At 43.9% G+C, this 15987-nt stretch overlaps 1 protein-coding gene across 1 annotated transcript in view; it reads left to right on the forward strand.

Moving 5' to 3' along the window:
• Positions 1-1520: 1520 nt before the first annotated feature.
• Positions 1521-15987, forward strand: part of LOC120989267 (prostaglandin reductase 1-like) — a 77858-nt gene continuing 63391 nt past the window's right edge. The window contains exons 1-2 of the mRNA XM_040417257.1: positions 1521-1646; positions 14528-14643. Of these exons, the coding sequence (XP_040273191.1) occupies positions 14538-14643 (106 nt within the window). The 5' untranslated portion in view covers positions 1521-1646; positions 14528-14537. The remainder of the gene's footprint in view (positions 1647-14527; positions 14644-15987) is intronic.

A 15987-nucleotide genomic window follows, 5' to 3' on the forward strand; every position in this document is an offset into this window, starting at 1 on the left:
CTTTCTGTCCTCCCTCTGAAGTAGGATGTGGGAACATTCCACTCCTCCTCAGATAGGGGGAAGTTAGCCTGGAATGGTCTGTTCCAGCCTAGGTCTATTAACTAACTAACTAACTAACTAACTAACTAACTGTAGACTGCCTACATATTGCTGCCACCTGCTGGTGTACATCAAGAATTACAGCATACACATATTAAACAGTCATAGAAATACATGCAATACAAATGTAATGTCAGAATACACAAGATGTTAACACATTCACACTTTAACATCATATAGCAGGGTGACAGAGTTTTAGTGACATACTCTGGGATGTTACAAGAGGACCCAGTCCGTAGTGCCCAAGTGTGGCCTAGAAGTTTGTCACTGGTCCCCTGGAGGCATGAAGAAGATGATAATCTCGTCTGGGATGCCTGGAAGTAGTACGTGTCGCACCAGTGCGCTAATTGGCCTAAGACTCCCCCCAATCCCGGAGGAGATCCTTGCGGAGCTGAGCCAAAGTTCTGATCAGGTCGTGCCAAATCCAGCAGAACCACCTGGAGAACTTCCCATAGATCAGGACCCGTCTCTGTATGAACCTGGTCATGGTCCCGATGTAGCCCGGAACCGTCTGTAGGAGCTGGACTACCTCGATAACCATCTCCACCATCCTAAAAAAAAAAAATGACCTTGGGAGCAATAGTGTGGACTGTGCTTGAATGATGAGGGCCTGTTGGCATGTTTTATGTGTTTTTATATTTCAGGTTGCCATTTTTGTCCTCACCTGGATAGTAGCACTTAGTAAGGACTCCCCCCAACTACAAATATTGCCAAGCTGCGCTCAAAAGTGCCACCTACCTTTGTTTTCCTTTTCCCCCTTTTCAGGTTATTTGGGAGCCTCTGCTAATGGTTCTCATGACCTTTGCTGCTACAAGGGGAAAGGGATACCCCAGGCGCTGGTATAATGCTTTTGTTGCTGTATATACTTTTATTCTGACTGCTCCTGAAGAAGGGGGTATATAAGAACCCCCAAAATGCGTTGAGCCCACCTGTGATGATAATAAAAGGAAAGCACCAGAAGTAAGCCCTGGGTACTGCCGTGTTTATTCCTGATACACTACTTATCCCTTTGACCTCTTCCTCAGTGAAGTGAGTCAACTCTTTTTTCTTATATTTTGAAATAGCTTTTATTACAATTATTTGATTTTAGTTATCAGCCTTTATCTATTGACAACCAGAGTTCTTGGCGCCTTCCTGGTGGCTGTTTTTTCCTTTCCTTTCTTTATACACATTTATGGAGTAGTTTGATCTACTCATCGAGCCACCGCTGGCAGCCTTCCACTCTTCACACTCCCATACTAGTCCCTTCCCTCCTTTGGCGCCCTGCTTGTTATTCCGAGATTCTTTTAGGTTTTTATTCCAAAAGGGTCTTCTGACTAACACTCTAACTTTTTTTTTTTCTCTCCTGCCTTCAGTATGGGAGAGGGCAAAGTGCGGCCACTGAGTTCAGCTTTGGGAAACTGATTATGTATTAGAGGAGGGGCAGCACACCAGGAAGGGAAGTTGTAAAAAGCGCTTTCTTCTTGGACATTGAACAGTCTGTGGTGACACTTCAGCAGCACAAGGCTTACAGAAGGATTTGAGCACGTGGCCTTCACATCCTGCAGGTAAATCTACAGATACTTGGAGACCACTGATGAGAATGCTAGACAGAGACCAGCACCTTCTCCATTCAACTGTGGGCTACACACTGCACCTTCATATTATAGGAGGTGCTGTAATCAATAGCAACCATGGGGTCTGTTTAATATGTACAGGACATGTGCATCTTCACTTGTAAAGGTAACATTTCAGTATGAATTTAGGTGGTGACGTTTCAGAGATTTCGCCTTTAGGACATTTTCACATATGACAAATTTGTACCTGAACTTTCTGATGTTGTTCTGTTTATTTGAGGTGGACCTTGCAGAAATCCATATGCATGCTGCAAACAACCCCGTTCATATGGATGTAAGATATTCACAAAGCTGCCGTGTGTAAACTTATCCTGAAGGCTATTCACACAATTGCATTCCAGACATATATTACGTCCATAATGCTTGTGTGTGTGTCATGGCCCAATGCAGAGTTAAAGGGGTTACGAGTCTGACACACATTTACAACTGTTTTTTTACACACATATTTGGAGGACTCCCCTTTCCTGCAGCTCCCAGGATTCATTGCAGTTAGCTCCTGTTAACCCCGTCCTCCCCTGCATAGAAAATAGTCCCTCATATATAACCCCAGAGATACATAGGGACGGGTATGTAATGCCCCCACAATTTCCTCCTCCTCTGTTTAAAGGGAGATAGAGCGAGATATTTCTCTGAATTTAGAAGTTGGGATGAATAAATGAATGGTGTCTAGGCCACAACACTTGCTTCATATGAGATCACTATGCTAGCAGTGAGAGAAGAGGAGCAGGGTGTTGGTTGTGGGTTAGAGAAGACACTAGTAGCTTGTGATGAGGCAGAACTTGGTTTATTTGTGTGGATTAAGTTCTAAACATACAAGACATTTCAGAAAACTTGGTATAAAGAGAGAGAGAGAGAGAAAACCAACAAGTTTTACAGATATACGGTACACAACGGGTAACCTTAACATACAGTGCCATCTACTGGTCAAGTGATATTAATACACAATACTGTATATGGTACATGCTGTTGCATCCCCTACACCCCTTCTCAATGGCATGTGCATAATTATACAACATTCAGTCTCTTTTGTAGAAAAAAATGACTTTCCCTTGGCAAAAGTTTGGTGAGTGCGTCTGCAGCCATCTCCCCTGATGGACAGTACTGGATGTCGATAACTCCTTGTTCTTGCATGTCCCTGAGCAGATGATATTTTACATCAATGTGCTTGGTTCTTGGGTTAATCTTCTCAGATTGTGAAAGCTTTATGCATCCCTGATTGTCTTCAAAGATGGGTGTGGGTTGTGACATATTCAGTCCCATGTCTAGCCAAATGGCTTCTTGACATGTATGTGCTGCTGCTATGTATTCCGCTTCAGTTGAAGAGAGTGCAACAATCACTTGTTTCCGACTAGACCAGCTTATTGTTCCTTGTCCATACTGGAAGATGTAACCACTTGTAGATTTGCGGTCAGTAGTGTCTCCAGCCCAATCGGCGTCCACATATCCAATCAGTTTTGGGTTTGACGATGCTGGAAGTCGCAGCTTCATCTGATTTGTTCCCTTTAGGTACTGCATTACCCTCTTTACTGCGTTCCAGTCACGTTGACATGGTGTTGCGACTTTCCTGCAAAGTATTTATTCCCACTGCTACGGCAATGTCTGGTCTTGTCACGGTGGCGATGTATAGCAATTTTACGATTGCCCTGCGGTAATAATCATTGTTAGGTAACAAGTTTTCTGTTCCATTGTTTTTCGGATAATCTGGTTCCATTGGTGTTCTCACTTCCTTTGCATCTTGCATATGAAACTGTTCTAATATTTCTGGAGCACTACTGTGAAGGGGCACACATCTGTACAAAACTACTGTGAAGGTTGCACAATGAGGGCAATACAACTGTGAGGGGGTACAATCTTTTTAAAGTATGGGAGAAGGGTGCCAGAGAAAGGACCCACCCCAGGTGCCAAACACCCTAGCCACGCCACTGCTTCTGATAGACCTCTCTTTGCAAAGTACTTTATAGCTTCTGCGTTTCGATGCCCCAATCTTCTATGCCACAGGTGGATGCACTTGTCATATAGGTTATGAGTTGCGGCTTTAGCTTTCTCACTTTCAGTGACGAGTTTGTACAGATGTTTCATTAACCTTCCTCTTGCTAGAATTTGCTTTCCATTTTGAATTGTGCATTCATTACCTCTGGAAGGGAAGGGATATAAATGAGCTCTTAACAAGCTCTGCCTCTAATGCTACCAGATGTAAGGCAGCTATCCTATAGGTCAATGTTCATCTCTTAAAATAAGCCTTGAGACATGACTTGGATATTAAATAAGCCAGCAGCTCATCTGCAGACAGCTGTTTCGGGGTGATTGCCCCTCATCAGAGTACTGGCCTAACTGGGTGAGAGGCCTGTGTCCAGGTAAGGGGGCCCTCACACTGATTAAGGAGCTCTCTCCCTAAGGAGAGTTAGTTCTCCCCTTACCTGGACACAGGCCTCTCACCCAGTTTAGCCAGTACTCTCTGCTCTGCACTGATGAGGGACAATCACCCCGAAACAGCTGTCTGCAGATGAGGTGCTGGCTTACTTAATATCCAAGTCATTTCTCAAGTCCTCACAGGACACATTTACATATACAGGCTTTTTATACCAGTCTTTGTGCCCCTTTTGCGCTGCTGGAGCATGCGTCTAATTTATGACAAGGCATGCACACCATCATAAATTCGATGCATTTCCAGCAGTCCATGCGCAAGGAGGTAAAACTACTACAGTTCCTGACTGGAATTATTTATTTATTTTATGCACTTATATAGCGCTATTATATTTGGCAGAGCTTTACAGACATTAGCATTACACTGTCCCCAATGGAGCTCACAATCTAAGTTTCCTATCAATATGGAGTGGAGTGTAGGAGGAAACCGGAGTACCAGGAGGAAACCCACACAAACACGTGGAGAACATACAACCTCTATGCAGATGTTGTCCTTGGTTAGATTCAAACCTAGGACCCCAGTGTAGCTGACCAGCTAAGACCTGTCCTAGGTTGCTAATATAGCTTATATGTTTATACAGCTAAACCTGCCAATAACCTTAATACAGTTCTTATGTTTGTGTGTTAAAGACAAAAGCAGAGTTATTTACAGTGACTTCATGTTTGGATGTCATAAAACTGTTATATATTGTGTTGACAGAAGCAGAAAAGATAACATGCCTTTAAGATTCATTATATAATGTAAGGCAAGCTCAGTGACACAGCAGAAACAACAGAAAGCATAGAGTTAAACTGTTGTTGCTGGGCAGGAGTCTTGACCAATCACAGCCAGCCTCACACACAGCAAGAGTTTTGACCAATCACAGCCAGCCTTACACACAGCCTGCGTGGGAAATTACCCTAGCAGGAGATGCTAGAATCATTACACCAAAGGAGAGAAGTTGAAAAGACATTCGCTCCACTAAGAGCTGTGTTTTATGGAAGCAGAGGCCAAAATAGTTCCACCAATTGCAAACTACAAAGTTCACAATCCATATTCAAATTCCATTTTGCAATCCAAATTGAATACAACCATACCAGATCATACTCAACCAATCTGCAAATAGTTACTGCTAACTGCATACTGCAAATTGCGACCAAATTCAGCAAGTACATCTATTAGTAAGACCTCAGATATACCTCTCAGAGAGATCATAAAGTGCTTAAATAACTTAAGGTGAGAGTATAGATACTTAAGAGAGAAATATATCCAACATTTTATGTTGAATGACAAGATTGAACTGTTGAACCACCATCTTATGCATACCGCCATTTTGTGATATCTTTTCAACACGTGTTATGGACTATCTACTGCAGAGGCGGCAGTGTTATATATGAAGAAAAGTTGAAGTTATTTCAAGCATTTGGTGTGCTCTTTAAACCTACTGTTTCCATAGAACGGTGCTAGAGCAAATACACATTAATAGACAGTCTGGTTAGACAAAAAAGTCATAGATATCATAATTCTTCTAATGCCACAGCGCAAAAGGCACTTCATGGTGCTGCGCCTGCCACACCCAGTGCTGCAAGGCACCAATGCTAACCACTGAGCTACCATATTACCCACAGCAGGGGTGTAGCTATATGGGAAGCAGGGGAAGTGGCCCATCCAGGAGGAGGACTAAAAGATTTTATTGTCAGGGCCCCCTTAACATTATTATGCAGTGACACTGTTGGAAACAGATCGAGTAGCTGCCGGGCCTCGTCTGAAAGATTGATATTGACTAGCCACAGGAGTGGAGGTTGCACTGGAGGAGGGGGGTTGCAAAGAAGTTGCTTAGAGGGGGAGGGGTTGAGGGGGCCGTTCAAAAATTTGCTGCAGGGCCCAGTCATTTCTAGTTTCTCCATTGACCCACAGAGTATTTTTTCACCAATATTTACTCCTGTATGTTGGTAAATCTATCGGGGCCTATATCCAGTCTCTGACACTCCCAAGTGTCAAAGACAGTGCAATTTTTTATGTATTTTTTCTGCCACACAATGGAGTAGCATCGTTTGTAATTGACCCCAATTGAGCAGTACTTGCCCTTCAGTCACTCTGCTGATTCTTTAATCATGGCTGGGATCATGTAACTGGCTGAGGGCTCTTCCTTTGACATTGCAACCGAATGTGTGCCTATTCAGCTGCATAATGTAGATGTAGCTGAACAGAGAGAAAGAGGGGTCATCTGGTTGTGACATCAGAGGAGGAGCCCACAGACAGTCGCGTAGTCACATGATCTTGTTGGGTTGGGATTGCAGAATCGGTGGACCAACAGAAGGGTAAGTAATGATCCATGTGTCTTCCCCTCACAGGTTAGCTAAAATACATGTTTTTCATACAGGCCCAGTCAACCCCTTTAAAGGGGTATTGCCGTTTTTAGACATTATCCCCTATCAACAGGATAGAAGATGACTATTAGGCCTCATGCACACGAACGTTGCTTGGGGCCATTAACTTCAACGGGGCAGCAAAAGATGCGGACAGCACTCCATGTGATATCCGCATCCGTACTTCAGTTCTGCAGCCCCGCAAAAAAATTTTAACATGTCCTATTTTTGTCCATATCACACACAAGGATAGGACTGGTCTATTGAGGGCCAGACGTTCCATTCCGCAAAATGCGGCAGGCACACGGCCGGTATCCGTGTTTTGCAGATCCGCGATTTTCCACTAATGCAGAGGGTCCTACAGAAGATTGGACCTATAGGCTTCAATGGGAGTGTTGGATTCACGTCAGGGACCAAAGTGGCGCATGCTCACGTGATGGAACCACTGATGTGTAAACAAACGCATTAAAAATCAATGGGTACATTGTGGAGAACATGGACAACACAAATCCGTGATGCAGTAAAGTGCAAACGGAGGCCTTAGGCCCCTTTCACATGGGCGAGTATTCTGCGCGGATGCGATGCGGGAAGTGAACGCATTGCACCCGCACTGAATACCGACCCATTCATTTCTATGGGGCTGTTCACATGAGCGGTGATTTTCACGCATCACTTGTGCGTTGCGTGAAAATCGCAGCATGCTCCTCTTTGTGCGTTTTTCACGTAACGCAGGCCCCATAGAAATGAATGGTGTTGCGTGAAAATCGCAAGCATCCGCAAGCAAGTACGGATGCGGTGCGATTTTCACGCACGGTTGCTATGAGACGATCGGGATGGAGACCCGATCATTATTATTTTCCCTTATAACATGGTTATAAGGGAAAATAATAGCATTCTGAATACAGAATGCATTATTTTCCCTTATAACCATGTTATAAGGGAAAATAATACAATCTACAGAACACCGATCCCAAGCCTGAACTTCTGTGAAGAAGTTCGGGTTTGGGTAAAAAACACGCGCGATTTTTCTCACGCGAGTGCAAAACGCATTACAATGTTTTGCACTCGTGCGGAAAAATCGCGGGTGTTTCCGTAACGCACCCGCACATTTTCCCGCAACGCCCGTCTGAAAGAGGCCTAAGGCTACCTGCACACTGATGTGGGCTGTCTTGCAGAAATTCCACACAAATTTCTTGTGCAAGTAGCCTAAGGCCTCTTTCAGACGGGCGTTGCGGGAAAATGTGCGGGTGCGTTACGGGAACACCTGCGATTTTTCCGCACGAGTGCAAAACATTGTAATGCGTTTTGCACTCGCGTGAGAAAAATCACGCGTGTTTGGTACCCATACCCGAACTTCTTCCAGAAGTTCAGGCTTGGGATCGGTGTTCTGTAGATTGTATTATTTTCCCTTATAACATGGTTATAAGGGAAAATAATACAATGGTTATAAGGGAAAATAATAGCATTCTGAATACAGAATGCATAGTAAAACATCGCTGGAGGGGTTAAAAAAAAAATTATAATAATTTAACTCACCTTGGTCTACTTGATCGCGGCCCGGCATCTCCTTCTGTCTTCATCTGATCTCTGTGCAGCAACAGGACCTTTGGTGACGTCATTCCGGTCATCACATGATCCATCACTATGGTAAAAGATCATGTGATGACCGGAGTGACGTCACCAAAGGTCCTTTACCTGTAATTAATGCTCACCACAGGTCCTGTTCAGCAAAGGAGACAGAAGGAGATGTCGGGCTACGCGATCAAGTGGACTAAGGTGAGTTAAATTTTTTATTTATTTTTTTAACCCCTCCAGCGCTGTTTTACTATGCACTCTGTATTCAGAAAGCTATTATTTCCCCTTATTACCATGTTATAAGGGAAAATAATAATGATCGGGTCTCCATCCCGATCGTCTCCTAGCAACCGTGCGTGAAAATCGCACACGCATCCGCACTTGCTTGCGGATGCTTGCGATTTTTACGCAGCCCCATTCACTTCTATGGGGCCTGCGTTGCGTGAAAAACGCAGAATATAGAGCATGCTGCGATTTTCACGCAACGCACAAGTGATGCGTGAAAATCACCGCTCATGTGAACAGCCCCATAGAAATGAATGGGTCGGTATTCAGTGCGGGTGCAATGCGTTCACCTCACGCATCGCATCCGCTCGGAATACTCGCCCGTGTGAAAGGGGTCTTAGGGCACCTGCTCACAAGTGCAGATTTCAAAACAGAAATTCTGCATGGATTTTTGTGTGTATTTCTGCACGTTTCAACACCAAAATCTGCTTGTGTTACTTTGGTTTTTGTTGCAGATTTTATGCAGATCTCATATTTTGCATTGCAAAGGTTGAAATCCACACAAAAAAACGCACAAACAACTGACATTCTGAGGATTTCTAAATCCGCACGGCAGGTCAATTTCTGTACGGAAAGAAAAGCTAAATCCGCACGGCAGGTCAATTTCTGTACGGAAAGAAAAGCTAAATCCGCACGGCAGGTCAATTTCTGTACGGAAAGAAAAGCTAAATCCGCATGGCAGGTCAATTTCTGTACGGAAAGAAAAGCTAAATCCGCATGGCAGGTCAATTTCTGTACGGAAAGAAAAGCTAAATCCGCACGGCAGGTCAATTTCTGTACGGAAAGAAAAGCTAAATCCGCACGGCAGGTCAATTTCTGTACGGAAAGAAAAGCTAAATCCGCATGGCAGGTCAATTTCTGTACGGAAAGAAAAGCAAAGTGTACATCAGATGTTAAATCACATTCAATTTTGTTTTCTGCACGAAAATCCAGGAGGAAAAACTGAGCATAATCCGCAAAGTGTGCAGGTAGCCTTAGTTCTTCATTGACACTGGATGTTTAGGAACAATGGAGGTCATTTCTGAATGTTTTTACTGCATCTTTTGGCGTAGACAAGAATAGGCATTTCTATCATAGGGCTGGCGGAACGCACATGGCCGTTTCCGCATTCTGCGGACAGCAAAACAGCAGCCTTGGGCCTTATTCACATGTCCGTGATGACATCCATGATAAGATAGTCAGAAGCAGGGAATAACGTGGCTGAGAAAGATAATAGGGAAGCCCAACCAAGACTTATTGCTTCATAGTTATGATTGTTTTGATGAATGAGACTTTTTATTTTTTATTTTATTATATTTTTTAAACTCGGTTACACCTTAAGTGTGGGTTTGATGCATATTCCTAGCTTGTCTGGTTTCTTAACAGCAACCATGCTACTTATCCATGCTGAAGGTTCTATGACCTTTCTTTACTCCCAGCTTATCTAATCTTTCTATTTTCACCTTTAAAGCCTCATTCACACGTCAGTGTTTCACAGACGTGTAATGTACGTGTTCTCCATGGACAGCACACGTTCCCATTCATTTAATGTGTGTATTCAGACATCAGTGTTTTAGCCCGGTCCGTGGGTCAGTGTTTTTAGCACGGATGCATGCTCTATTTTGTCAGTGTTCACGGATCCATCACGTCCATTATAATCTATGAGTCTGTGAAAACCACGGATGCAGCGCGGATGCCATCCGTGTTGCATCCATATTTCACGGATCATTAAGAAGAGATGCTTTGAAAATTATTCGGTGTCAGTGAAACACGGATGCAACACGGACAACAAAAATTGGACACACGGACCCAACATGGATCCTTCACGGACAGCTTCACGGATGCATCACTGACCATGTGAGCATAAACACGGTGTGATGTGAGCATAAACACGGACGTGTAAATGAGGCTTAACTCTGCTTTGAGTGGAGCTTGCACTCTAGATGGTTGTGTTGTACATGAAGAATTGCTTTATCTGTTTCTAGGTGGCACTCTCAGGTAGACATACCAGTCTTTGTAAGTGTCTCTATGTTTACTTTTGATTGTGTCATAAGTGTGGGATTATAGTTTTTTGCTGATCATGTACACTGCTCAAAAAAATAAAGGGAACACTTAAACAACACAATGTAACTCCAAGTCAATCACACTTCTGTGAAATCAAACTGTCCACTTAGGAAGCAACACTGAGTGACAATCAATTTCACATGCTGTTGTGAAAATGGGATAGACAACAGGTGGAAATTATAGGCAATTAGCAAGACACCCCCAATAAAGAAGTGGTTCTGCAGGTGGTGATCACAGACCACTTCTCAGTTCCTATGCTTCCTGGCTGATGTTTTGGTCACTTTTGAATGCTGGCTGTGCTTTTACTCTAGTGGTAGCATGAGACGGAGTCTACAACCCACACAAGTGGCTCAGGTAGTGCAGCTTATCCAGGATGGCACATCAATGCGAGCTGTGGCAAGAAGGTTTGCTGTGTCTGTCAGCGTAGTGTCCAGAGCATGGAGGCGCTACCAGGAGACAGGCCAGTACATCAGGAGACGTGGAGGAAGCCGTAGGAGGGCAACAACCCAGCAGCAGGACCGCTACCTCTGCCTTTGTGCAAGGAGGAACAGGAGGAGCACTGCCAGAGCCCTGCAAAATGACCTCCAGCAGGCCACAAATGTGCATGTGTCTGCTCAAACGGTCAGAAACAGACTCCATGAGGGTGATATGAGGGCCTGACGTCCACAGGTGGGGGTTGTGCTTACAGCCCAACACCGTGCAGGACGTTTGGCATTTGCCAGAGAACACCAAGATTGGCAAATTCGCCACTGGGCCCTGTGCTCTTCACAGATGAAAGCAGGTTCACACTGAGCACATGTGACAAACGTGACAGAGTCTGGAGACAGCGTGGAGAACGTTCTGCTGCCTGCAACATCCTCCAGCATGACCGGTTTGGCATTGGGTCAGTAATGGTGTGGGGTGGCATTTCTTTGGAGGGCCGCACAGCCCTCCATGTGCTCGCCAGAGGTAGCCTGACTGCCATTAGGTACCGAGATGAGATCCTCAGACCCCTTGTGAGACCATATGCTGGTGCGGTTGGCCCTGGGTTCCTCCTAATGCAAGACAATGCTAGACCTCATGTGGCTGAAGTGTGTCAGCAGTTCCTGCAAGACGAAGGCATTGATGCTATGGACTGGCCCGCCTGTTCCCCAGACCTGAATCCAATTGAGCACATCTGGGACATCATGTCTCGCTCTATCCACCAACGTCACGTTGCACCACAGACTGGCCAGGAGTTGGCAGATGCTTTAGTCCAGGTCTGGGAGGAGATCCCTCAGGAGACTGTCCGCCACCTCATCAGGAGCATGCACAGGCGTTGTAGGGAGGTCATACAGGCAAGTGGAGGCCACACACACTACTGAGCCTCATTTTGACTTGTTTTAAGGACATTACATCAAAGTTGGATCAGCCTGTAGTGTGTTTTTCCACTTTAATTTTGAGTGTGACTCCAAATCCAGACCTCCATGGGTTGAAAAATTTGATTTCCATTTTTAATTTTTGTGTGATTTTGTTGACAGCACATTCAACTATGTAAAGAACAAAGTATTTCAGAAGAATATTTAATTAATTCAGATCTAGGATGTGTTATTTTTGTGTTCCCTTTATTTTTTTGAGCAGTGTATTAATTAATACATGTTCTACATTCAGAGTAAGCTGACCCATTTTTTGACATGTATCTGCTGAGAAACGTGGCTTGTGTTTACCTTTCACTTGGAATTGCAGTAGATACACTTTATCATTGTATGTCCAATTTAGATTACATTGACCTAGAGGTATCATATATGTATCATTATAGAATTATAATTTGACATTTCTCGTCTGCACTGTTGACTTTTCCTCTACAAATGATTTTCTTTAAGCTTAAAGGGAACCTGTCACCGGGATTTTGTGTATAGAGCTGAGGACATGGGTTGCTAGATGGCCGCTAGCACATCCGCAATACCCAGTCCCCATAGCTCTGTGTGCTTTTATTGTGTAAAAACCCGATTTGATACATATGCAAATTAACCTGAGATGAGTCCTGTCCCTGACTCATCTCAGAGACAGGACTGATCTCAGGTTAATTTGCATATGTATTAAATTGGGTTTTTAAACAATAAAAGCACACAGAGCTATGGGGACTGGGTATTGCGGATGTGCTAGCGGCCATCTAGCAACCCATGTCCTCAGCTCTATACACAAAATCCCGGTGACAGGTTCCCTTTAAGTCTTTGTTTGTCATAAGGCTGCAGGTAACCCCACAGTCAAACTGACAGAGTGAAAGGCATTTATGAAGCATTTACGCCACTGTTGTCACCAAGTTATAGCTTCCAGCACACTGGGGATCGGTGCAGTGGAAATGTCGTTTTGAAAAATGAGGCCAGAAGTAGACGTAAAGTCTTTTATACTAAGTGCAACATAGATCTTCAGGTACATTCAATTGCAAGAGCTAAAAAGGAATACAGAGGCAGGTTGGATGGCTGCAATTTAGCACTAGTATTGTACTGGCCTATTATTATTCAGGGTGATGGGTGTCTTAGCCATAGTCCCTCACCGCACAGAAGAGTCTTTGATGGAGGTATTAGATGTCTGACTTCTCAAGGTTTTACTTGAAGACTTGTATTGCTTAGGGCTCTTTCACACTTGCGTTGTTGTGTTCCGGCATAGAGTTCCGTCGTCGGGGCTCTATGCCGGAAGAATCCTGATCAGGATTATCCCCATGCATTCTGAATGGAGAGAAATCCGTTCAGGATGCATCAGGATTCCTTCAGTTCCGGAGCGGAACGTTTTTTGGCCGGAGAAAATACCGCAGCATGCTGCGCTTTTTGCTCCGGCAAAAAATCCTGAACACTTGCCGCAAGGCCGGATCCGGAATTAATGCCCATTGAAAGGCATTAATCCGGATCCGGCCTTAAGCTAAACGTCGTTTCGGCGCATTACCGGATCCGACGTTTAGCTTTTTCTGAATGATTACCATGGCTGCCGGGACGCTAAAGTCCTGTTTGCCATGGTAAAGTGTAGTGGGGAGCGGGGGAGCAGTATACTTACCGTCCGTGTGGCTCCCGGGGCGCTTCAGAGTGACGTCAGGGCGCCCCACGCGCATGGATGACGTGATCGCATGGATCACATCATCCATGCGCATGGGGCGCTCTGACGTCATTCTGGAGCGCCCCGGGAGCCACACGAATAGTAAGTATATTGCTCCCCCGCTCCCCACTACTACTATGGCAGCCAGGACTTTAATAGCGTCCTGGGTGCCATAGTAACACTGAACGCATTTTGAAGACGGATCCGCCTGGCCGTGCGGAGTCCGCGGGCACCTCCGGCAAATGGAGTACACGACGGATCCGGACAACGCAAGTGTGAAAGAGGCCTTATCTCTATGGAGAATCCTTCTTAGGAGCAGGAGCTCAGTAGTGTGCTTCCTCTCTCTTCTGTGGTTACACAGGAATTCCCTCTTTTGGCAGGAAGCAGGACCAGCCCACTCCTACCAAGAGGGTAGGAAGAGGCTGGTTATACCTGTTCCTTGCCAACCATTGCCAGCCATATACTTACTTGCAGTAATGACCATATATATAACAAAAATGCATAACAATATAACGACACAACTATAATACAATACTATTGTATAACAACAAAACTTTAATATAACAACACAACTATATACAGTATTGTAGTACCCTGAGGTCTGGGGTACTATACTCACTTATTTTATCCTCTGCGCTGGGGCGTGTTATCGCTGCAGCTAAGAAGATGATGCCATGGCTGTATGACAACAAGGATCAGAATGTGGTGCTGGGGCATGTGAAATAGGTGAGTATATACAGTATGTTCTTCTATTTTGTGGCAAGTCAGTGCACAATTTTTTTTATAACATGGGCAACCCATTTAGTACTTCCTTTTTCATATAAAAATGCTGGAAAATACATCATCTAGAACTCATTTGGATGGCATTACAACTTAAATAACCTGATCTATTTTAACTCCTTTGTGTCCATTGCGAAAGCTCCACTCAGAGATGTTCTTGGTAATGGCTATGCTCTTTACAGTGTGGTTGAGAAGGAATTTGGCGATCTTAGCATATAGTACATGAAGATGTGATCCTGTTTCACTTCTCATAACCTTCAAACCCACAAACATTTCCATTGAATGTTTTTTCCCCCCCTGTTTTACAGGTTATCGAAAATGGTTGTGTCTAAGTCATGGACAATGGTGAAGCACTTTGTTGGTGCACCAAAACCTGAGGACTTCAAACTTATAGAAAAAGAGCTGCCACCACTGCAAGAAGGAGGTAATGGAACCCTGTTTCAAACACCTGTTTCACTCAGAACCTTCAAACACCATATTCATTAATATTGCTACTAGGCTAAAACACACTTATAATATAACTTATGCTTCTCATAAATTTTCCAGAATATGGGCTAAAGTCTACCATCTGTCAACTAATGTAGAGATGATTGAATCAATAATAAACAAATCACATTTGTTACGAATTTCACAGAAAGTCATCCGCCAAACTAATCCGAAGCTTTTGGGATTCTCTTCAGACGAATTGCATAAAACTTTGCCATTGTACTGTTAATATGGGCAGTTAGAACCACAAGGGAGGAAGAAGACTGAGGATCCCATGACACTGGAAGGAAGTGGAGGGGGGGGGGGGGGGGGGGGCTTGCCCTGATTGACTTAGAGGTGGAAAGACAGTCTAATCAGCCAATCAGGGGGCAGCAGGCAGATTCTTCTGCTGAGATAGAAGAATCATTCTGTGACCTAGAAGGAGTGTGTGTCTGATAAAAATGATTAGAAACACAAGCCACTAATGTACTGTGATATAAATACTATAGGGGGAGAGAGATAATTTATGTAGATTTTAGGGAAAGCTTTGAGGGAGTAAAGGGCTGGTCACACTGGAATAATACAGCAGCGTGCTGTTGCAACAGCTCGGCTCTGCATTACAACACCCCCTGGCCTGCAAAAGAAAAAAAATCATTTTTTTCTGTATATGAACAACCTTTTTTTTTTCAGAACCTTAATTTTCGATGTTGCCAGGACAACACCCCAATAGCATTCTACTGCAAAAGCTAGTAATTGTACATTGTTCAGTGCACGTGCATTATATCCATGCTATTAAATGCATTCTATTATAGCTAAAGCATTTTATGGCATTAATGCCATGTTTTACCCATGTTAATGAATGCATATTTGAAAGACATTTAACTGCAAATACTGCATTGTTATTTCTTTGTTCGCAAAATCATTATTGCAGCAGACCATGTGTTTCATGGACATTTTAGTATGGAAATAGTATGGAGATAGCATAGCGCAAATACATTAACAGTGTGTTTGTAGAAGGGGAGGGACATTTAATTGTGCCTCTGTTTCAATGACAGAAAACCCACTTGCAATTTTACTACTACCATTTAATAATCTGCTTGTACCAAACCTATGATTTTTCATTAATAGGGAACTTGTAGCTTTTAATGTATAGGACTCATACTAAAATAAATGGAAGAGTGCAAAATGAAAGACCTAGGCCTCGGTATGTAGGTAGTTGCAGTATTAGCAACGTCAACTATCCATCCAATAGTAGTAGTGGGCCACAGTTCTCCCAGATTCTAAAAAGGTCAACTCTGCAGCC

This window comes from Bufo bufo, chromosome 2 (genome assembly GCF_905171765.1).
Source record: "Bufo bufo chromosome 2, aBufBuf1.1, whole genome shotgun sequence".
Taxonomy (NCBI): Eukaryota; Metazoa; Chordata; class Amphibia; order Anura; family Bufonidae; genus Bufo; species Bufo bufo.